We start from the raw sequence: 24,916 nt of genomic DNA on the forward strand, positions 1-24,916 counted from the left end.
GCCTTGAGTTCCATTTCTCATTTCACTCTACAATCCTCAGACCAGTGTCAGAGCTCATCTAGAGCCTTTGCAAATGTGAATTAAATATCTGCTGTGTTACTGCATAAGTCATCGGGGAGGATATGAAGATGAATAATATACAGTATTAGTAATCCACTGAGAAAGTAAGGTTTTTTAGTTTTGGGTCTCAGGAGTCAAGAGTTACCTAAAATTTCATTCACAGATCATCTTTGAGCTGGGTTGTGAGTTCCTTGGGGGGTAGAAACTAGGTTTTATTTAGTTTTGCTTCTCAGTGCCTATCATGTAGTAGGTACTGAATAAATGTTGAATGAAATTGATATCCCCTTTCCTGGACACACAGGCCCCCCCATTAGCTCCCTTATGATGCGTCTTCTTTGCCAATTTTATTTTTTTTTTAATTTTTTTTTCAACGTTTATTTATTTTTGGGACAGAGAGAGACAGAGCATGAACGGGGGATGGGCAGAGAGAGAGGGAGACACAGAATCGGAAACAGGCTCCAGGCTCCGAGCCATCAGCCCAGAGCCTGACGCGGGGCTCGAACTCACGGACCGCGAGATCGTGACCTGGCTGAAGTCGGACGCCCAGCCGACTGCGCCACCCAGGCGCCCCTTCTTTGCCAATTTTATCTGAGCTCTAAATCTCATTATTTATTTCTTCCTTTAAGACTCAGTTTCTCTGAAAAATAATTTTTTTTCCCCTCCTAAATATTCTTTTTCAGTTGCTGTACAACTTTCTTCTCTCTTCCTCCAGCTCTACTAGACATATCTTGTCTGGTATCTTAAAACTATTTTAGTAAAAACATTCATGTTTATGAAAACAGTTATTTTTCATTTTGCTTGCTTTGACCTCCAGCTAACATGAGTTTGTATTTTTAGAATATGATAGAGGATGGGTTATTTGCTGCACAGGTTTAAATTTAGAGCTGACATAATTTTGTTCTAATATTCTTACACTACTCTCAATATTATTTGGTTTCAAAATGTCTTGTTTTATTTTAGAGAATGATCTTACTTTTTCTTAAACACTAATTTTGAAATGATGTTATGATTACATTTATATATTTGGAAGTATAGGATCCTCAAATTGAATCCCTTTTAACCACATTAAATGCTTAATATCTTATGAAGTCATCTCTTTTTCCCATTTACCTTTTCTCAGAGAATTGAATTCCTGAGCAAGTCTACCCTAGGCTGGGCTCTGGGTGGATAACTACCTTCTAAACTGAGTTCTTATATTAATTTTTTGATTATTAAATACTCTTACCCAAGTTGCTGTAATTTGAAAAGAATAAAATATTGTTATTCTTAGCAAAATATCTTAAGGGAAGTTAATTATATGTTTTTACAGCAGCCGATGTACCATCAGAAAAAGACCTTAACAAAGTTCTTCAGCTTTTGGAACCTCAAATTTCCTTTTTAGAAGATCTAACTAAAATGGGAGGAGCAATGCGGTCTGTTCTTACTCAGGTTTTGACAAACCAACAAAACTACAAAGATCTGACTTCTGGTAAGTAAAATGTTAGAATAGAAGAAAGAAGTTATTTATGTTACTGTAATCATAAGAAATTGCGTATTTTCAAACTTAAATGTAAAATGTGGATTTTTTCCCCATAGAATGCTAAAGCTGGACGTTATTAACTTGGAGTTAGCACTAGAACCCAGGTCTCTTCTAAGTTTTGGTGTGACATACTCATAATTGTACTCCACCTCCCCTTCTGCAAGCAGTAACAAAACTACTTCTGTGTCTTCATTTTTGGTATTCTGTTACTTCTGGGTTATATTGCATAGAATTTTATAATAATGTAGAGTTTAAGTTAAAAACTTGGAATTGCTGACTATGTTTGTACATGATATATACTGTTATATAAAATAGTACAACAAATATTCAAAAAAATTTTTTTAACATTTATTCGTTTTTGAGAGACAGCAAGAACAGAGCATGAGTGGGGGAGGGGCAGAGAGAGAGGGAGACAAAATCCAAAGCAGGCTCCAGGCTCCGAGCTGTCAGCACAGAGCCTGACTCAGGGTTCGAACTCATTGACCACAAGATCATGACCCAAGCTAAGTCAGACACTCAATTGACTGAGCCACCAAGGTGCCCCAGTACCACAAATATTTTAAATAGCATTATTTTTGCTGGCTTATGAAAACATGCTTTGAAAATTGAGGTTTATCTTTAGAGTGTGAAATTTTCATATGTATTGTAAACCATACATTCTTCAGAGGTTGTCTTATCTGATATGTTTACTTTTTCAACAAATACTTATTAAGCACCTACTATGTACTTGGTTTGGGGGTAAGTACTGGAGCTTGGAGCAGGGAATTTAAGTAGTAAACCAGGTAATCCTGTCCCTGCCCTTATAAAGCTGAAGGACTGGTGAGTGAGATGGCATTAACAATTATATTAATACAGTATAGAAGGGAGACTTGATTTCACTGATGGGGAATGTGGGATGCTTCACTGAGGAAGTGATATTTAAAGTAAAACCTAATGGTTGAGAGAAAGTCATTTAGCTAGAGGGTGAGGGGGAATTGGGTGATAATGGGATGGAATTATATTCAAGGTGGAAGACATCCTCTGCTTCTGAGTGCTGGGCTAGCTCTTATGTCATAAACAACATAAAACTAGAAAAAATGTGAGGAAGCTGTTATTAGGCATTGTACAAAAGGCAATACAAGACTATAAACCTTTGAGAGAAAGGAAAACATGAGACGAACTCCACGATTGCTTTGAATATCTGTCGGGGGATAACTTCCTGACTGGAGTACAGCAAGCTGGCATTGAAGCGGAGTGTGGTTGTCCAAGTGAGCCAAGGAGGCAGAGATCACAGGTTAGGACAGCGGAAGCAGTTGGAAACTGGAATCTTTGGGGTAGAATACCAAGAGGTATTAGGGCAGATGAATGAGGGACCCCTGAAGGTGGTTGGCTGAGGACGGAGATCCACCTGTACAGTATGAGACTGCCTCAGGCTTACTAGAGAGTCACTATAGAGTGACTGCTATCGGGTTAAAAGCAGAATAGTGACATTAGAGGTTAGGCAGTTTTGGGAAACATTGGCGTTTCAGCCCAACCAGACTGGAGAGACCTTGTTAATACCCCAGGTATCTAGCTGAGACACCTTAGAGTAAGGTCTACCCTGGGTCAGATTTAATGAAGCCTAAAACCCTGGCAGATTCTGCAATGGAGACAGAATTTAGAGATTATTCCTGTCACTTAAAAAAATTTTTTTTAAATGTTTATTTATTTTTGAGAGAGAGAGAGGGAGACACACAAACCGAAACAGATTCCAGGTTCTGAGCTGTCAGCACAGAGCCGACAGGGCTCGAACTCACAAATCGCGAGATCATGACCTGAACTGAAGTCGGACGCCCAACCTACTGAGCCACCCAGGTGCTCTGTCACTTTAGAGGGCCTTTTGAGAACCTTAGGCTTTCTACAGACCTGCCCTTCACAAATTTTAAAACCAAACCTTCATGAGTTTGTGATCAGGCTATTAATTGAGTAGTCTGCTAAATTAAAATTGATACTCTTCAAAGGAATATAGTAGAATTCAGAATCTTCTATAATATGTCCTTAGAATGTCCAGTATACAATAAAAACTACTAAACATGCAAGAAAATAAGTTGTGCACTATAACCAAGAAATAGGGCAGTCAATAGAAATTGATCTTGAAATGGTCCAGATGTTGGATTTAGCAGATAAAGACATTGAAGCATCTATTGTCAATACATTCAATAAATTAAAGGAAAATCTATTTAGATAACTAAAAGTAAATATGGTGTTAATGAGTGAAGAGATCAGGAATCTTAGCAAAGAAAAATAAACAAAAAGAAATTCTAGAACTGAAAATTAGTGTTGAGTGCAGTAATTGAGAAAATTTACTGGATAGATTTAGCAGCAGATTGGAGAGGGTAGAAGAAAGACAGTAAATTCGAAGACAGATTAATAGATCATTCTATCTAGAGAACAGAGAGAAAATACAACAGAGTCTTAGGGACCTGTTAGACTAAATTGGATCTAACGTGCCTATAACTGGAATCCCAGGAGGACAGGAGAGTATGAATGTGGCAGAAAAAAAATTAGAAAAAATCCTGACTAAGATTTCCCTAATTGGATGTAAAACATTGACTTACAGATCCAAGATGCTTAATAAACCCCAAATAAGATAAATATAAAGACTATCAGTCACACCTGGACACCTCCTAGATTCCATGTTGAAATATTTGTGGATGAGAATGAGCTTACTTTTTTAAAAAGGACTAAAAAAAGGTCTAGTGTTGAAATTAAATGAAGGTAGGGTGATAGTGACACCAATAAGGCTACCACATCAGGTTAGATCCATGGCTCTCATAGGCCATGTGATATTTTATGTGATATCCTGAATGTGTTGGGAATTCATGGAAATATATATATTCTAAATGTTTATTTTTGAGAGAAAGAGTGGGGGAGGGGCAGAGAAAGAGGATGACCGAGGATCTGAAGCAGGCTCTGTCAGCGCAGAGTACAATATGGGGCTCAAACCCACAAACTGCGAGACCATGACCTGAGCTGAAGTCAGACACTTAACCAACTGAGCCACCCAGGCGCCCCAAGCATGGAAATATTCTAAGCTTAAGAGTGACATGATCAGATATGTGTTTTGAAAAGATGATTTGCTGTTTTGCCAAAATAGATGGGAAGGGGCAAGAACAGAAAAGCTCTGCTATAGTAGCCTAGGGTAAAGATGATGGTAGCTTGTATTTGAGTTTTGGTGATAAAGCTGGAGAGAGATAAATTATACCTGGTGGTCTGTTATTCTTCAACCTTACGCAGAAACTCAACTGTTGTGAAAGAAAGCAGCAAGTTGTTCTTAATCATTGTAAGAATGTATACCTTAGGAAAGATTTATGGTAATTGCCTTCTTTTATTTCCACAATTCCTTTTTAATTATTTATTGAAATTAAAAAACAACACAACAGAAATGCTTGAGTGATTTTTAGTGATGGAAATCACATTAAATTTTGATCAAGAAGTTAAAAATTTGCAGTCTAGCTTCACTGCTTATCACCGCTTGCTTACTCACTGGCTATGTTACCTTTGTAAGCCTCAGCTTCTTCACTTTTAAAAATGGTGATTATACATTCATTTTTCTCAGGCTTGTTGTGAAGGTTGGTAAAATACATTTTGTTATTTAAAAAGTATTACAGTATTACAGTATTAAAAAGTATTACACCTGGATGGCTCAGTCAGTTAAGCGTCCAACTCTTGATCTTGGCTCAGGTCATGATCTCGGCTCAGGTCATGGTCTCGGCTCAGGTCATGATCTCACAGTTTTGTGGGTTTGAGCCCTGTGTTGGGCTCTGCACTGGCAGCATGGAGCCTGTTTGGGATTTTCTCTCTGCCCCTTCCCTGTTGCATGTGTGCACATGCCCACGCCCTTTCTCAAAAATAAGTAAACTTAAAGTATTACAAAAATTTCATCCATCATGATTGAGAGAAATACATGGCTTTTATTACTCAGGAGACATGTAATCATTTCTCATATAGGACGCTTAGAAGGTCTTTATTTATTTTTTTTTAATTTTTTTAATGTTATTTATATTTGAGAGAGAGAGACAGATCAGGGGAAGGGCAGAGAGAAAGACCAAGAAGACAGTCTGAACCAGGCACCAGGCTCTGAGCTATCAGCACAAAGCCCAATGCGGGCTCGAACTCACAAGCCTTGAGATCATGACCTGAGCCGAAATCAGATGCTTAACTGACTGAGCTACCCAGGTGCCCCAAAGGTCTTTATTCTTTATAAACTAATGTAATTGTGTTACACTAAATGTAATTGTTTTTAATATTGGACTTGAACTGAAGGATAGATGTATTCCTGTCTGTTTTAATAAGTGCTAGAGTGTTGTTTTGTTTTTTTTTTTTTGTTTGTTTGTTTTGTTTTTTGTCTTTTTTTAAACCAGCCCAGAGAGACATTTAAAAAACTAAACTAGGGGCTCCTGGGTGGCTCAGTCGGTTAAGCATCCCACTTCGGCTCAGGTCATGATCTCGTGGTTCATGGGTTCGAGCCCTGTTTTGGGCTCTGTGCTGACAGCTCAGAGACTGCAGCCTGCTTCAGATTCTGTGTCTCCCTTTCTCTCTGCCCCTCCCCTGCTCATGCTTTGTCTCTCTCTCTCTCTCTCTCTCCCAAAAATAAATTAAAAAATATTTTTTAAAACAAAACAAGAAAACCCAAAACTGTTCTGGGGCACTTGGGTTCAAGCCCCACATTGAGCTCTGTGCTGTCAGCACAGACCCCACTTCAGATCTTCTGTCCCTGTCTTGTGCGCGTGCTCTCTCTCTCAAAAATAAATAAATCTTAAAAAAAAAAAAAAAACCCAAACCAAAACTGTTCTATTGCAATTATTCAGGCTAGCAAGGAAAGAAAATAGAGAAAAGCTCAGCAAGGAAAGAAAATAGAGAAAAGCTCAACAAGTATTAAGTTCATTTATGTATTTTTATAATCAAGAGATTGAGGTCTTAATTTAAGATATGTAATTTGCCTAAGAGGTGTCCAATGCCATGGTATTTTGGCTTTCAGACAGTGAATCTTTTTCTTTTCTTTTTCTTTTTTAATTTTTTTATTAAAAAAAATTTTTTTTAACGTTTATTTATTTTTGAGACAGAGAGACAGAGCATGAACGAGGGAGAGTCAGAGAGAGAGAGAGGGAGACACAATGTGAAGCAGGCTCCAGGCTCTGAGCTGTCAGGACAGAGCCCGACGCGGGGCTTGAACTCACAAACTGCGAGATCATGACCTGAGCCGAAGTGGGACGCTTAACTGACTGAGCCACCCAGGCGCCCCAATCTTTTTCTTTTAAAGAACTCTCAAAATAAATGTTTTTCTTTTACTGTTATTCCATGCTCCATAAATATATTAAAAAACAAAACAAAAATTGGCAATAATTAATAAGCCACAATGCTAAAGTGAAAGTTCCAGGATTATGTAATTCTAGAACTTAAGGTTTTCAGTATTACTTGGAATAAATTAATTTTAACTGATACTTCTATAGCAATTATACTTTTAATTCTTGTGATAGAAAATGTGATGGAAAAAGTTTGATAAAACAGAAATTAAGAGTAATCTCAGTTATAATGCTTGAACATTCCACCCGGGTATTATTTTATCCAGGAAGCCTTTCCTAAGTATTTTGCTTTGGGTTAAGTCTAGCTGCACAGTACTGTGAGAGCACAGATTGTCAAACCAAATGGTGAAGTCTAATACACTAAATTGTCATTTACCGGATTATCTGCCTTTCTCTGCCATGAGTTTTCAGGTTCCTTGAAGGCAGGAATTATACCCTTATTAATCTGTGTACCTCTTGTGCCTTGCTTATAATCTCTGGCATATTTTACATTTGTTACCTAGTAGATTTTATTATTTGTTATAAACATGCTGTGCAGTTTTGCCTGAAGCTGTTTTATATTATTCATTCTAGGGTTCTCCTGCCATTAGAATATTCAGCTCTTTTATACATATATTAGTTACTGAGGTTGCTTTACTTATATTTTGAATGGAATTTTTTTGTGATTTTAAATATTAGGTCTTGGAGAAAATGCTTGTGCAAAGAAAAGTCATGAAAAGTACCTTATAGCTCTGAAGAGCTCTGGACTTACATATCCCGAGGATAAACTTGTATACGGTCTACAGGAACCATCAGCTGGCACTAGCACTCTGGCAGTGCAAGGTTTGTCTGTTTAATTTGAACAGTGGTGACTTTTCTGTGTTAAAACAGAAAGACCCTCACACTTGACTTGTTGTTGGAGAAATTTAAGTAATGTGTCATTCCTTGGTGGTAAACACGTAGAAGCAAAAAAGAATAGATTGGCCAAAGAAGAGAATACATTTCTTAAATGGAATTTGGTTAAGTTTATTTAAGGTTCTGTTTTTAACTCATGAAGAAGTAGCAGTTGCTATTTAAGAGTAGCCCAAAACTTTAATATCTTAATATTTTAGTAAACCATGATATAAAAAGAAAGAGATCTTTCTGAAACATTATTTGTGATGATTAAATCTGGATTTTCACTACAGATTTCCTTTGAAGTATAAACCTGTATTAGGCCCAAATTTATTAAAGATAAATGTTGAACTCTCCCAAGATAACTGTCGGAATGAGTTGTCTTAATGTAACAAAACTTAGCTTTTTGTTTATGTCTCAGAATAATTTTAAAGTAAGGCAATACGTAACAGCTATGAAGGAAATTTTTTTTTTTTTTCCTTTCCAAAGGTTTTGCGGGTGCAACGGGAACTTTGGGACAACTAGATTCTTCAGATGAGGTGACATTTAAAATTTAAAACTTTTTGCAAATAAAAGTTTTAGAACTGTATAGATTTGTGGATGTTATCTAGTTTAAATTTCTCATTTTGTAGACAAGGACACTGAAGCCTAGAGTGAAATAATTTAGCCAAGATTGCAAAGTTACTAGCTTTTTACTTCTGGTTTATAATTCATTTCTTTCTTCACAGTTCAAAAGTGGGAGATAGAAAGAGATAGCAATTTCTCCTAGGAAGATATCCCCATGTTGACCCAAATTATCCTATATACAATGAAATTGTTTTAAGAAATTTAGCTTAGTCTAGAACAGTGTATTAAAAGAGTATAAAATGTAACTGCTTAAAAAAATAAAATGTAACTGCTTTTCCAATTTCATAACAAGCTATACCTTATATATTATATCTTATTTTAAAAAGCAGGGAAATGGGCTGTCAATTTGAAATTTCAACTTTTATAGTACTTACTAGCCAAATAGTAGTGTTTATTAAATATGTCTGCTAAACCCTTTAGAACATCCATATATTTTATTAATATACAACTTATAAGGGATCAAATATACAAATATTTGTGTACAATTTTGATGCTTATGAAATTTAAATTTCACATTTTTCTAAAATTATACATTTAATGATTAAAATTTATTTTTGATGTTTGTTTTTGAGAGAGAGACAGAGAGAGAATGAGAGAGAGAGAGAGCATGAGTAGGGGAGGGACAGAGAGAGACACACACAGAACTGGAAGCAGATTTCAGGCTCTGATCTGTCAGCACAGAGCCCAATGCGGTGCTCAAACCCATGAGCCATGAGGCTCGAACCTACAAGCTGTGAGATCCTGAGATGAGTCGAAGTCAGATACTTAACCAACTGAGCCACTCAGGCGCCCCAGTGATTAAAATTTAAAACCTAAAAATTGTGTTATATTAAAACATACACTTTTTCTTTGAAAACCCATTTTGATTTGAAAATATCACATGAACTAAGAAAAATATCCTTTTTGAAAACATGATTTCTGTTATTGATGTCTTGTAATTGATTTAATGCCTTATAATTTGAACTTCCTGGTAGTATTTTTCCCCTCTAAAAAGGCTCTCACAAAATGCAACATTTTATGGAGTCCCTTTTTGGACAGTTTCAAAGAGTTTTCAACAAATTGGAGAGACAATTTCATAGGCTGTTTACAAGTTTGACTCTGGAATTAGAGGGCCTGGGTTTGTTTCTGGCTCCTGTACCAATTAGTAGTGTGACTTTAGGCAAGTGTCCTAACTTCTCCGTGGCTAAATTTCCTCTTCTGCAAAATGGAGGTGATAATAATATTATTGCCAGGAGTTATTATGAGGATTGAATGAGTTCATATATGAAAGCACTTAAACTAGTGCCTGGCATATTGTGAACACTGTATATATGTCTGTTAAATAAGTTAAAATAAAATCAGAAAAAATTAAATTTAAAATCATTAAAAATAGTGCAAATGGTTAGCTAAAACTTTTGTTTTTTTTTTAACTTTAAAGATAAGTTACAAAGAACATTGCTATAATGATGAATTGGAAAACTTGTATTTAAAATAGATTCTCAAAAGTACATATAAACATTATTCCTTATTCCAACCAAAATAATAATAATTCCATTTCGAAGCTAGTGGAGGGGAGTGATGGAGGTAGGAATACTAATTGTTCTTATGTCAAAGAAGGAAGAGATTGGACAATAGACATGTGGTTTCAAATGACTTACTCTTCTTTCCATAAGGGCATTTTATGGGGAGGCAAAATGGCCTCTAAAAAGGCAAGATCTGGGAATACTAGGAGTTGAATATGAATGGGTGCATGGACATTTTTGGTTTAAAGCCAGCCAGATAGGAAAGGAGCCTTGTCTATTGTCAGTAGAAACTTTAGAAAATAGTTTCATAATGAAATGGTTTAGTGATGTTACAGAACACTTTTAAAGATAATCTAAACATTTTATGTGATTTAGAACAATAAAAACCTATACTTATGTTATATGATGGGATAAAATTTTCGTATTATTTTAGCATACCTAGCATTATGCATCTAACGGCCATGCTAATAATTCTGCTTTACTTCCATGAATTGAATTTGATTTCTGGGCATGTAGAAAACTGATCTTCAACATAGATCCTTTTCCTCTGTCTAAGGAAAGTAGTAACAGTCATTTTGTCTTGGCCTAAACTCTCCAGATTGCCTTTTTAAACTGCCAGGGGAGATTTTAATTGTATATAACTGCATTACAATAACACTGTATTTTATGGTAGGGTGCTAGAAGGAAATCCTTTTGTGTATGTGTGTGTGTGGGGGGGTGGTGGGGGTGGAGAGAGAAGTAATTTTTGCGGGGGTATCAGAGGATTTGAAATATGGCTTTTCTTTGTTCATTACCATTGCTTCTAGTTTGTCCTTACATCTTCTGTTCCTCTGTTCTTTCCTCTTAGATTCTTTGTTTCAGCAACTTTTTGTGTGTGATATGGTTTTATTACAATAATATATAATATTTTGTTCCTTCATTATGATTGTGTGTCAGTGTGAGTATCATATTAAAAACATCTTGATGGTGACAGCTTCAAAATACTTCATTTCTTCTATCCTCAAAATACATCATTTTTTGAGAGTATCTGAGAAGAATTACTGTTAGAGCATGTGATACATATTTAACTTATGTATTTAAAAATACTTTAGACTTTTTCACCTTTAAATCACATTTTATAATTAAAATTTTAATCTCTTTAAAAGTACTTTTTGTAATTTACATATTTTTTTTAGTTTATATATTTTCTAAATATATGTGTTTATTATATTTTCATAAAAATGGGGTAATTCGGGCATTTGCAGACTTAAAGAGTTTCAAGTGAGTTGTTTAGCTGGAAGTGCATTGAAGGGCTATCTACTTTAGTTTTTCTTTAAGAGAACCTTGGGCTTTAGAGTTAGGAAGACCTTAGTTTGAATTTTCTTTCATAATCTTACTCTGCTTTTGCCAGGTTATTTAACTTCTGAACATCCATTTTCTCTTGGAGAAATGAAGGTGATTATGTTAGGATTAAATGGGATAACGTATAAAGTACCTATCATGGATTAGACATAGAGTAGACTCTTGATAAATGTTTTTGTCTGAGTACTTCATGTGAGAAGTGGTTCAAATACATGAATTTTTGAGCTGTTGTGGGTCATATTATATACATTTCTATTTATTGTTCCAGAGGAAATAGAATGAAGTTTATTTTTATTTTTATATTTATTTATTAAGCACATTTTATTTTTTTCACATTACCTGTCAAATTTTCTTTGGCAAATTTACCCCATATACCAAATATTCAATTTAGAGCTTAGCTTATATTTATATAACTGAGTGCCATTCACCAAGATACCTTTCTCTAACCCCTAATGGTTTATTTATTTATTTATTTATTTATTTTTTATAATTTACATCTAAGTTAGTTAGCACATGGTTCAACAATGATTTCTGGAATAGATTCCATAAGCCCCTTACCCATTTAGCCCATCCACTCCTCCCCTAACCCCTCCAGCACACCTCTGTTCTCTATAAGAGTCTTTTATGTTTTGTCCCTCTCCCTGTTTTTATATTATTTTTGCTTCCCTTCCCTTATGTTCATCTGTTTCGTATCTTAAAGTCCTTTTATCATTGAAGTCATATGATATTTGCCTTTCTCTGACTGACTAAATGCACTTAGCATAATACCCTCTAGTTCCAGCTACGTAGCTGCAAATGGACAAATGAAGTTTATTTTTAAAAATTTAATTGAGATATTACCTAAATAATGCACAAATACATTGTAGTTGTTTTCCAGACAGTTCAGATAGAGTAAAAGTCCTTTCTCTATCCTCACTAGCACCAGCTCTTCTTTGGGTAACTACAGTTAATAGTTTCGATGTCCTCGACAGACCTTTTTCCATGGAGTTAAATAACTATATGTTTACAGAAATGTGTGTGTGTGCATGTGTGTAAATAAAAGGTGTTGTGCTATTTTATGGCCTTCTTTTATTTACTGCAAAGTGTATTGTGTAGATCCATCTTTGTCAGTACTGTTCTTTCCATTTGCTGTACAGTAATCTGGAATATGAATAAACTACAGTTTGTCCAATCATTTCTTTAATTTGCAGTTTTTTCTTACAAGGTGCAGTACTTACATTTCTTTTTATGCAGATGTGCAGATAGTTTTCTAAGGTGGAATTGTTAAGTCACAGGATATGCATATCTTAAATTTTAATAGATTATATTTTTCTGATTATAAAAATCATGCATACTTAAAATGAAAAATGTAGAAAAGTGTAAAAATAAGATCATTACTTAGGACTCATTGTAGAAGAGTTTTAGTAATAAAGTCAAGAAATTTCCTATTTTAAGATTATAATCACAATTTTTTATATAAAAACACTTATTTTTATTGATTTGTATACCACAAGGTCTTTGCTTTTTGGTTCTGAACACATTTTCAAATCTTGAGCTGGAAACAGAAAAATCAGGGGCTCTTGGGTGTCTCAGTCAGTTAAGCATCCAAGTTGATCTTGGCTCAGGACATGATCTCATGGTTTGTGAGATCGAGCCCCACATTGGGTTCTGTGCTGATAGCATGGAGCCTACTTAAGATTCTGTCGTTCCTCTTCTCTGTGCCTCTCCTCCGCTCATGTGAATTCTGTCTCAGACAAACAAACAAAAAAATAGAAAAGTCATATAGTACAACAAAAACAAAAATGAGAATTAGGAAGGGGCAATTTGGTGGTTATAAAAATTACTAATGCTAGAGCTAAAAGAAACCTTAAAGTGCATTTTGCCTAACTTTCTTATCAATGAAGAAGCTGAATTCCATGGAAATAACAGGTTCACTCAAGCTGGTAAATTTCAGCTCTAGTTAGTAGAGTTGGAAATGGACTCTAGGTCTTCTGTCTAGTTGGTTTAGAGTTCTTTCTATAAAGCAGATAAACTGCTGATTAATTACTATTACTGTGCAGCAAATTTCTCCTAAACTTTGTGGCTTAAAACTGTTCTTTTTCTTTTTCCTTACAATTTTATGACTCGGGAAATTGGGAACTGTATAGTTTGGCATTTCTCACTTGGGTTACCTCATGCAATTCTAGTTAGTTATTGCAGCCAACAACTAACTGCATTGCAACTGTAGTCATCTAAGGCTCAGCTGTGGTAGAGATATAAGGTGGTCACTGACAGGCCTAGGAGTTGATTGCTGACTGTCCCCAGGGAACTCAGCTGGCTTTTCATTGGAGTGACTACCTGTGGCTTCTCTAGCATGGGGTCTCAAGTTGTTACATAGTTACTGGCTTCTCCCAGATTGAGCAGCTGGGGAGCAGAATCTGTACAGGCTTTTCTGAGCTAGCTTTGTAAGTTACAGTGTCCTTTCCAGCTACATTTTATTAGTTGTGAGTTGTGAAGGTGGGCCCAGAGTTAGTGGGAGGGAACATAGATCTCACCTTTACAGGGAGGATATCAAAGAATTTGTAAACACATGTTTAAAACTTCCATAACCAAGATGTGATGTCCGCCATTGTTTTCCCTGGATTCTCTTGATATCCAAAATAATGACTAACAAACCAACAATTGATTATAGATTTTTCCATCTATTCAGTCATTTTTTTTTTTTTTTGGTTGGAAAAACTATCACATGATAATGAAACACCACTGCAATCAGAAATGACTTTTGTAGGAGTTTTCCTTAAGTGTAATAGTTACTGTGGTACATCAAGAAAATGAAAGCTTATATTTACGATTATAAGATATTTTTTTAAAAGGTGATGAAAAAGAATGAAATCTTGCCATTTGCAGCAACGTGGATGAAACTGGAGGGTATTATGCTAAGTGAAAGAAGTCAGTCAGAGAAAGACAGATATCATGTGATTTCACTCATATGTGGAATTTGAGAAACTTAACAGATAACCATAGGGGAAGGGGAGGAAAAAATAAGTTACAGAGAGGCAGACCATAAGAGACTTAAAAAAAAATATTTTTTATTAACTTGTTTTATTTTTTATTTTTTAAAATTTATATCCAAATTAGCATATAGTGCAACAATGATTTCAGGAGTAGATTCCCTAGTGCCCCTTACCCATTTAGCCCATCCCCCCTCCCACAACCCCTCCCATAACCCTCAGTTCTCCATATTTATGAGTCTCTTACGTTTTGTCCCCCTCCCTGTTTTTATATTATTTTTGTTTCCCTTCCCTTATGTTCATCTGTTTTGTCTCTTAAAGTCCTCATATGAGTGAAGTCATATGATTTTTGTCTTTCTCTAATTTCACTTCGCATCATATCCTCTAGTTCCATCCATGTAGTTGCAAATGGCAAGGTTTCATTCTTTTTGATTGCCGAGTAATACTCCATTGTATATACATACCACATCTTCTTTATCCATTCATCCATTGATGGACATTTGGGCTCTTTCCATACTTAGGCTATTGTTGATAGTGCTGCTGTAAACATGGGGGTGCATGTGTCCCTTTGAAACAGCACACCTGTATCCCTTGGGTAAATGCCTAGTAGTGCAATTGCTGGGTCATAGGGTAGTTCAATTTTTAGTTTTTTGAGGAACCTCCATACTGTTTTCCAGAGTGGCTGCACCAGCTTGCATTCCCAGAGAGACTCTTAAATACAGAGAACAAACTGAGGGTTGATGGAGAGTGGTGGAGAGGGGGAAATGGGTGATGGGCATTGAGGAGGGCACTTGTTGGGATGAGCACTGGGTGTTGTATATAAGTGATGAATCACAGGAATCTACTCCTCAAGCCAAGACTACACTGTATGTCAAGTAACTTCACAAATAAATTAAAAAAAATTGTATTTACCTTTGTGAACTCTTTTTTTTTTTAACTCTGTAAAGGAGAAAGTTGATGAAGGGATAAGATAGAGTATGATAGAAGAGTACCTAGATATACATTTTCTTGAACAAATACCTATTTATGCCATTTCAAAATTTCATTAAGGCTTTTAAAGCTATATTACATTTTTTTTTCCAACCATAGGCACAAATGGTATATTTGCTTTTAGTATTTATATTTGAAATTTAATGAAGACCTGGGTATTATTTAAGGATTGGAGTTTCTACACTCTTACCCTACAGGCCCATGAGATTATTGAGCAAACTCTTTTTATGATTTCATTCTTGTAACTTAACAAATGGTATGAAAAGACAGGATGAGAAGAGAGCAGTGATGTTTTAATTACTACTATAGAGAAGTGATTATAACAACTAAAAATGTTTTAAGAATTTAGAATTGGAGAGACTCTAGAGGTAAGGTACTCTTAACCACTTTGTTTTAAAAATGAAGAAACAGATTTGGAACTATAACAGCAGCAAGATTTCTATTTGTAAAGTTTTATTTGAATGAGGGTATATATTGCAGTCTACTTAAAGTATATTATTCATACAAGTTGTGTCAGATATTTGTCCCTGCTGTCCCTAGAGTAACAGAACATTATGTACTCAGCAGTGCTATTTATACACATGACATTCTTCATGCTACTTACTACTACTTATTCTTTTTTTGTATAGCTCATATGAAATAGGAGTAGAAAATGTTGTTTGTGTTGTATGGCACTGAAAAGAAAATAAGCACATTTAACTTTTAAATTTTTAAATTTATATTTGTATTTTTTGTTTACATTTATTTATAACCATCAGATAATTCAGTTCAAAAGAATTATCTCTGTAATATATGTACCTGGGTCTAATTAGAGAATTTATCAGAGAAAATAGTATCTTTTAGATGCAGATAACGTTGTAAGGAAAGATTATATTCACTGTGGCCATTACCATAGCAGTGTCCATTTATCTGTGTGCAGTGACCAGATCATTAATTTCTGTGGCATTGACGTACTTAGCTGTTCATACAAATGAAAACATTTAAGACACTTTTCCCTCTGTGAAACTGTAAAAATATGAAAAATTGAAATATAGAAAAAAGTATAAAAAAAGAAAACATTTACCTTCAGCTGTACCATCCAGAGATAACCATTGTTGATTTGTTTTTTTACTTCTAGTTCTTTTTTCTTCTTACTCTTATATAATTGAGAAATAATCACCCAGCAAAATAAGTTACTATGTAAATATGTTCTCAATACTCTTGCCTTTATTCAAGACAGAATCCAAATGAACAGTTAAAAAACTAATTTGTCAAACTGTAGCAAAAACAGGATTATTGAAATTGAAAGAGTTGCTTTTCATAAATTAATAGGTAAGGGAAAAAATTATTTTTAGTTTTGGAGGTGTAAGAGTGGGGTAGGGAATCATAGAAACTTTTGGTTGGGAAGGCCTTAGAAATGTCTATTGTATTTCTTTTCCAGTGCAGGAATTGATTTTCCAACATTCCTGATAGTTGGTAAGCCTTTTCATAAACACTTCGAGTGATAGGTAGTTTACTTAGTTCTGAGGCAACTTGTTCTTTTGTTTGATAGCTGTAATTATTAGGAAGTTCTTCTCAATACTGTGCCAAAATTCTATAATTTTCACACATTTCTTATTTTTTCCTGTAGAAAGATGTTTGTTTTTACTTCCATAAGATGCCTCTTTAAATATTTAGCTTTAGTTATTTAATATTCTCTGCTGTACATGCCTTTTTTTTTTTTAACCTATTCACTCCCTTTTAAATCTGTGATCTAATTCAGTATACAATCATGAGCTATCTTTCAATAAGCATACTGTTTGTTAAGGTCTCAAGTTTTTTTTTTTTTTTTTGTTAGCCTTCTAGCAGCTGTGCTAGACTGTTCACAGGAGCCCAGTGGTGAAAAATAAAATGCTTAGGTTTGACCCTCTCACTCCCCAACACTTAAAGCTGACAAGTTAGAGTTTCCTCTGCTTTGTATTTGTAGAATTGATTTAAAGTAAACAATCTGATTGTAGTGGCTTACTTAAATCTTTATTTCATTTTATTGTTCTAGCCCCTCAGGATCTTTGGATTTTAGTTTTATAACCTGCTATGTTAAATATTCCTTTTAGCCATGTATATTCTTTTTTTTTTTTAATTTAAATTTTAACTTACAGTGCAGTATTGGTTTCAGGTGTAGAACTTAGTGATTCATCACTTACATATAACACCCAGTGCTCAACATGACAGGTGCCCTCCTTAATACCTGTGACCCATTTAGTCCATCCCCCCACCCACCTCCCAACATCAACTCTCCATTTGTTCTCTATAAAGAGTCTCTTATGGTTTGTTTCCCTCTCTTTCCCTTTCTCCCCCTCTCCCTCATCTGTTTTGTTTCTTAAATTCCATGTATGAGTGAAATCATATGATATTTGTCTTTCTTTGATTTGTTTTGCCTAATACATTCTGGCTCCATCCACGTTGTTGCAAATGACAAGATTTCATTCTTTTTGATGGCTGAGTAATATTCCATTGTATTTATACACCACATCTTCTTTATCCATTCATCAGTTGATGGGCATTTGGGCTCTTTTCATAGTTTGGCTATTGTTAATGCTGCTATTAACATTAGGGTGCATGTACCCCTTTAAATCTGTATTTTTGTATCCTTTGGGTAAATACCTAATAGTGTGATTGCTGGATCCTGGGGTAGTTCTATTTTTAACTTAAAAAATTTTTTTTAAGTTATTTTTTTAATGTTTATTTTATTTTATTTTACTTTATTTTATTTATTATTATTATTTTTTAAGACGGAAAACCAGAGCGTGAGCAGGGGAGGGGCAGAGAGAGATGGAGACACAGAATCTGAAGCAAGCTCCAGGCTCTGAACTGTCTGCACAGAGCCCAGTGTGGGGCTTGGACTCACAAGCTATGAGATCATGACCTGAGCTGAAGTCACAGGCTTAACTGACTGAGCCATTCAGGCACCCCTATTTTTAACTTTCTGAGGAACCTCCTTGCTGTTTTCTGGAGTGGCTTGCACCAGTTTGCATTCCTGCCAGCAGTGTAAGGGGGGGCTCCCCTTTCTCCGCATCCTTGCTAATATCTGTTGTTTCATGTGTTGTTAGTTTAAGCCATTCTGACAGGTGTGAGTTGGTATCTCATTGTGGTTTTGATTTGTATTTTCCTGATGAAGAGCGATGTTGAGCATCTTTTCATGTGTCTGTTAGCCATCTGGATGTCATCGTTGAAAAAGTGTCAGTTCATGTCTTTTGCCTCTCTCTTAACTGTGTTGTTTTTTGGGTGTTGAGTTTGATAAGTTCTTTGTAGATTTTAAACACTAACCCTTTATCAGATACTCATTTGCAAATATCTTCTCCCATTCTAGGCTGCCTTTTAGTTTTGTTGATTGTTTCTTTAGCTGTGCAGAAGCTTTTTATCTTGATGAAGTCCCAATAGTTCATGTTTGCTTTTGTTTCCCTTGCCTTCAGCGACATGTCTAGTAAGAAGTTGCTCTCTGGCTGAGGTCAAAGAGGTTTCTGCCTGTGTGATCCTCTAGGATTTTGATGGTTTCCTGTCTCACATTTAGGTCTTACATCCATGTTGAGTTTATTTTTGTGTATGGTGTAAGAAAGTAAGTGGTCCAGGTTCATTCTTCTGCCTGTCATTGTCCAGTTTTCCCAACCCCATTTGTTGAAGAGACTGTCTTTTTCATTGGGTATTCCTTCCTGCTTTATTGATGATTAGTTGACCATATAGCTGTGGGTCCATTTCTGGGTTTCTATTCTGTTCCATTGATCTGTGTGTCTGTTTTTGTGCCAATGCCATACTGTCTTGATGCCCACAGCTTTCTGATACAGCTTGATATCTGGAATCATGAAACCTCCTATTTTGTTTTTCTTTTTCAGGATAGCTTTGGCTATTCAGGGTCTTTTGTGCTTCCATACAAATTTTAGGGTTGATTGTTCTAGCTCTGTGAAAAATGCTGATGGTATTTTTATAGGGATTGCATTAAATGCGTAGGTTGCTTTAGGTAGTAGTATAAACATTTTAACAATGTTTGTTCTTCCAACCCATGAGCATGGAATGCTTTTCCATTCTTTGTGTGCTCTTTAATCTCTTTCATAAGTGTTCTATAGTTTCAGATCTTTTATTTTTTTTGTTTTTAACTTAAATCCAAGTTAGTGTAATAGAGATTTCGGGATGGATTTTAGTGATTCATCATTTGTATATAACACCCAGTGCTCATCCTAACAAGTGTCCTTCTTAATGCCCCTCTCCCATTTAGTCCATCCCCCCACCCAGCACCCTTCCACCAACCCTCAGTTTGTTCTCTGTATTAAGAGTCTCTTACGGTTTGTCTCCCTCTCTGTTTTTATATTATTTTTGCTTCCCTTCCCTTATGTTCATCTGTTTTGTATCTTAAATTCCACAAAAGTGAAATCATATGATATTTGTCTTTCTCTGACTAATTTCGCTTAGCATAATACCCTCCACTTCCATCCACGTTGTTGCAAATGACAAGATTTCATTCTTTTTGATCACCGAGTAATATTCCATTGTACCTATGATGGAATACACATCTTCTTTATCCATTCATCAGTCAGTGGACATCTGGGCTCTTTTCCATACTTTGGCTATTATAGATAGTGCTGCTATAAACACTGGGGTGCACGTGCCCCTTCAAAACAGCATTCCTGTATTTTTGTTTTTAATTTTTCAATGTTTATTTATTTTTGAAGGAGAGAGAGACAGAGCGTGAGCCAGGGAGGGGCAGAGAGAGAGGGAGACACAGAATTCGAAGCAGTCTCCAGGCTCTGAGCTGTCAGCACAGAGCCCAATGTGGGGTTCGAACTCACGGACTGTGAGATCTTGACCTGAGCCAAAGTCGGATGCCCAACTGACTGAGCCACCCAGTCACCTAGCACTCCTGTATTTTTTGGACAAATACCTAGTAGTGCAATTGCTGGGTCATAGGGTAGTTCTATTTTGTTTTGTTTTGTTTTTTTTTTTTTGTTTTGTTTTGTTTTTTTAATATGAAATTTATTGACAAATTGGTTTCCATACAACACCCAGTGCTCATCCCAAAAGGTGCCCTCCTCAATACCCATCACCCACCCTCTCCTCCCTCCCACCCCCCATCAACCCTCAGTTTGTTCTCAGTTTTTAAGAGTCTCTTATGCTTTGGCTCTCTCCCACTCTAACCTGTTTTTTTTTTTTCCTTCCCCTCCCCCATGGGTTCCTGTTAATTTCTCAGGGTCCACATAAGAGTGAAACCATATGGTATCTGTCTTTCTCTGTATGACTTATTTCACTTAGCATCACACTCTCCAGTTCCATCCACGTTGCTACAAAAGGCCATATCTCATTTTTTCTCATTGCCACGTAGTACTCCATTGTGTATATAAACCACAATTTCTTTATCCATTCATCAGTTGATGGACATTTAGGCTCTTTCCATAATTTGGCTATTGTTGAGAGTGCTGCTATGAACATTGGGGTACAAGTGGCCCTATGCATCAGTACTCCTGTATCCCTTGGATAAATTCCTAGCAGTGCTATTGCTGGGTCATAGGGTAGGTCTATTTTTAATTTTCTGAGGAACCTCCACACTGCTTTCCAGAGAGGCTGCACCAATTTGCATTCCCACCAACAGTGCAAGAGGGTTCCCGTTTCTCCACATCCTCGCCAGCATCTATAGTCTCCTGATTTGTTCATTTTGGCCACTCTGACGGGCGTGAGGTGATACCTGAGTGTGGTTTTGATTTGTATTTCCCTGATAAGGAGCGACGCTGAACATCTTTTCATGTGCCTGTTGGCCATCCGGATGTCTTCTTTAGAGAAGTGTCTATTCATGTTTTCTGCCCATTTCTTCACTGGGTTATTTGTTTTTCGGGTGTGGAGTTTGGTGAGCTCTTTATAGATTTTGGATACTAGCCCTTTGTCCGATATGTCATTTGCGAATATCTTTTCCCATTCCGTTGGTTGCCTTTTAGTTTTGTTGGTTGTTTCCTTTGCTGTGCAGAAGCTTTTTATCTTCATAAGGTCCCAGTAATTCACTTTTGCTTTTAATTCCCTTGCCTTTGGGGATGTGTCGAGTAAGAGATTGCTACGGCTGAGGTCAGAGAGGGCTTTTCCTGCTTTCTCCTCTAAGGTTTTGATGGTTTCCTGTCTCACATTTAGGTCCTTTATCCATTTGGAGTTTATTTTTGTGAATGGTGTGAGAAAGTGGTCTAGTTTCAACCTTCTGCATGTTGCTGTCCAGTTCTCCCAGCACCATTTGTTAAAGAGGCTGTCTTTTTTCCATTGGATGTTCTTTCCTGCTTTGTCAAAGATGAGTTGGCCATACGTTTGTGGGTCTAGTTCTGGGGTTTCTATTCTGTTCCATTGGTCTATGTGTCTGTTTTTGTGCCAATACCATGCTGTCTTGATGATGACAGCTTTGTAGTAGAGGCTAAAGTCTGGGATTGTGATGCCTCCTGCTTTGGTCTTCTTCTTCAAAATTCCTTTGGCTATTCGGGGCCTTTTGTGGTTCCATATGAATTTTAGGATTGCTTGTTCTAGTTTTGAGAAGAATGCTGGTGCAATTTTGATTGGGATTGCATTGAATGTGTAGATAGCTTTGGGTAGTATTGACATTTTGACAATATTTATTTTTCCAATCCATGAGCAGGGAATGTCTTTCCATTTCTTTAAATCTTCTTCAATTTCCTTCATAAGCTTTCTATAGTTTTCAGCATACAGATCCTTTACATCTTTGGTTAGATTTATTCCTAGGTATTTTATGCTTCTTGGTGCAATTGTGAATGGGATCAGTTTCTTTATTTGTCTTTCTGTTGCTTCATTGTTAGTGTATAAGAATGCAACTGATTTCTGTACATTGATTTTGTATCCTGCAACTTTGATGAATTCCTGTATCAGTTCTAGCAGACTTTTGGTGGAGTCTGTCGGATTTTCCATGTATAATATCATGTCATCTGCAAAAAGCGAAAGCTTGACTTCATCTTTGCCAATTTTGATGCCTTTGATTTCCTTTTGTTGTCTGATTGCTGATGCTAGCACTTCCAGCACTATGTTAAACAGCAGCGGTGAGAGTGGGCATCCTTGTCGTGTTCCTGATCTCAGGGAAAAAGCTCTCAGTTTTTCCCCGTTGAGGATGATGTTAGCTGTGGGCTTTTCATAAATGGCTTTTATGATCTTTAAGTATGTTCCTCCTATCCCGACTTTCTCAAGGGCTTTTATTAAGAAAGGGTGCTGGATTTTGTCAAAGGCCTTTTCTGCATCGATTGACAGGATCATATGGTTCTTCTCTTTTTTTTTTTTGTTAATGTGATGTATCACGTTGATTGATTTGCAAATGTTGAACCAGCCCTGCATCCCAGGAATGAATCCCACTTGATCATGGTGAATAATTCTTTTTATATGCCGTTGAATTCGATTTGCTAGTATCTTATTGAGAATTTTTGCATCCATATTCATCAGGGATATTGGCCTGTGGTTCTCTTTTTTTACTGGGTCTCTGTCTGGTTTAGGAATCAAAGTAATACTGGCTTCATAGAATGAGTCTGGAAGTTTTCCTTCCCTTTCTATTTCTTGGAATAGCTTGAGAAGGATAGGTATTATCTCTGCTTTAAACGTCTGGTAGAACTCCCCTGGGAAGCCATATGGTCCTGGACTCTTATTTGTTGGGAGATTTTTGATAACCGATTCAATTTCTTTGCTGGTTATGGGTCTGTTCAAGCTTTTTATTTCCTCCTGGTTGAGTTTTGGAAGAGTGTGGGTGTTCAGGAATTTGTCCATTTCTTCCAGGTTGTCCAATTTGTTGGCATATAATTTTTCATAGTATTCCCTGATAATTGTTTGTATCTCTGAGGGATTGGTTGTAGTAATTCCATTTTCATTCATGATTTTATCTATTTGGGTCATTTCCCTTTTCTTTTTGAGAAGCCTAGCTAGAGGTTTGTCAATTTTGTTTATTTTTTCAAAAAACCAACTCTTGGTTTCGTTGATCTGCTCTACAGTTTTTTTAGATTCTATATTGTTTATTTCTGCTCTGATCTTTATTATTTCTCTTCTTCTGCTGGGTTTAGGCTGCCTTTGCTGTTCTGCTTCTAGTTCCTTTAGGTGTGCTGTTAGATTTTGTATTTGGGATTTTTCTTGTTTCTTGAGATAGGCCTGGATTGCAATGTATTTTCCTCTCAGGACTGCCTTCGCTGCATCCCAAAGCGTTTGGATTGTTGTATTTTCATTTTCGTTTGTTTCCATATATTTTTTAATTTCTTCTCTAATTGCCTGGTTGACCCACTCATTCGTTAGTAGGGTGTTCTTTAACCTCCATGCCTTTGGAGGTTTTCCAGACTTTTTTCTGTGGTTGATTTCAAGCTTCATAGCATTGTGGTCTGAAAGTATGCATGGTATAATTTCAATTCTTGTAAACTTATGAAGGGCTGTTTTGTGACCCAGTATATGATCTATCTTGGAGAATGTTCCATGTGCACTCGAGAAGAAAGTATATTCTGTTGCTTTGGGATGCAGAGTTCTAAATATATCTGTCAAGTCCATCCGATCCAATGTCTCATTCAGGGCCCTTGTTTCTTTATTGACCGTGTGTCTAGATGATCTGTCCATTTCTGTAAGTGGGGTGTTAAAATCCCCTGCAATTACCACATTCTTATCAATAAGGTTGCTTATGTTTATGAGTAATTGTTTTATATATTTGGGGGCTCTGGTATTCGGCGCATAGACATTTATAATTGTTAGCTCTTCCTGATGGATAGACCCTGTAACTATTATATAATGTCCTTCTTCATCTCTTGTTACAGCCTTTACTTTAAAGTCTAGTTTGTCTGATATAAGTATGGCTACTCCAGCTTTCTTTTGGCTTCCAGTCGCATGATAAATAGTTCTCCATCCCCTCACTCTCAATCTAAAGGTGTCCTCAGGTCTAAAATGAGTCTCTTGTAGACAGCAAATAGATGGGTCTTGTTTTTTTATCCATTCTGATACCCTATGTCTTTTGGTTGGCGCATTTAATCCATTTACATTCAGTGTTATTATAGAAAGATATGGGTTTAGAGTCGTTGTGATGTCTGTATGTTTTATGCTTGTAGTGATGTCTCTGGGACTTTGTCTCACAGGGTCCCCCTTAGGATCTCTTGTAGGGCTGGTTTAGTGGTGACAAATCCCTTCAGTTTTTGTTTGTTTGGGAAGACCTTTATCTCTCCTTCTATTCTAAATGACAGACTTGCTGGATAAAGGATTCTCGGCTGCATATTTTTTCTGTCTAGCACCCTGAAAATCTCGTGCCAATTCTTTCTGGCCTGCCAAGTTTCAAAAGAGAGATCAGTCACGAGTCTTATAGGTCTCCCTTTATATGTGAGGGCACGTTTACCCCTTGCTGCTTTCAGAATTTTCTCTTTATCCTTGTATTTTGCCAGTTTCACTATGATATGTCGTGCAGAAGATCGATTCAAGTTACGTCTGAAGGGAGTTCTCTGTGCCTCTTGGATTTCAATGCCTTTTTCCTTCCCCAGTTCAGGGAAGTTCTCAGCTATGATTTCTTCAAGTACCCCTTCAGCACCTTTTCCTCTCTCTTCCTCCTCTGGGATACCAATTATGCGTATATTATTTCTTTTTAGTGTATCACATAGTTCTCTAATTTTCCCCTCATACTCCTGGATTTTTTTATCTCTCTTTTTCTCAGCTTCCTCTTTTTCCATAACTTTATCTTCTAGTTCACCTATTCTCTCCTCTGCCTCTTCAAGCCGAGCT

General features: G+C 36.3%; 1 protein-coding gene across 8 annotated transcripts in view; it reads left to right on the forward strand.

Moving 5' to 3' along the window:
* The window catches only part of UBR3 (ubiquitin protein ligase E3 component n-recognin 3), a 244,481-nt gene that overhangs the window by 39,804 nt on the left and 179,761 nt on the right, over nt 1-24,916 (forward strand). For all 8 annotated transcript variants that reach the window (XM_023259445.2, XM_023259440.2, XM_023259442.2 and 5 more), the window contains exons 3-5: nt 1,370-1,528; nt 7,582-7,725; nt 8,266-8,315. In XM_023259445.2, the coding sequence (XP_023115213.1) occupies nt 1,370-1,528; nt 7,582-7,725; nt 8,266-8,315 (353 nt within the window). The remainder of the gene's footprint in view (nt 1-1,369; nt 1,529-7,581; nt 7,726-8,265; nt 8,316-24,916) is intronic.

The sequence above is a fragment of the Felis catus genome, chromosome C1 (assembly GCF_018350175.1).
Source record: "Felis catus isolate Fca126 chromosome C1, F.catus_Fca126_mat1.0, whole genome shotgun sequence".
Taxonomy (NCBI): domain Eukaryota; kingdom Metazoa; phylum Chordata; class Mammalia; order Carnivora; family Felidae; genus Felis; species Felis catus.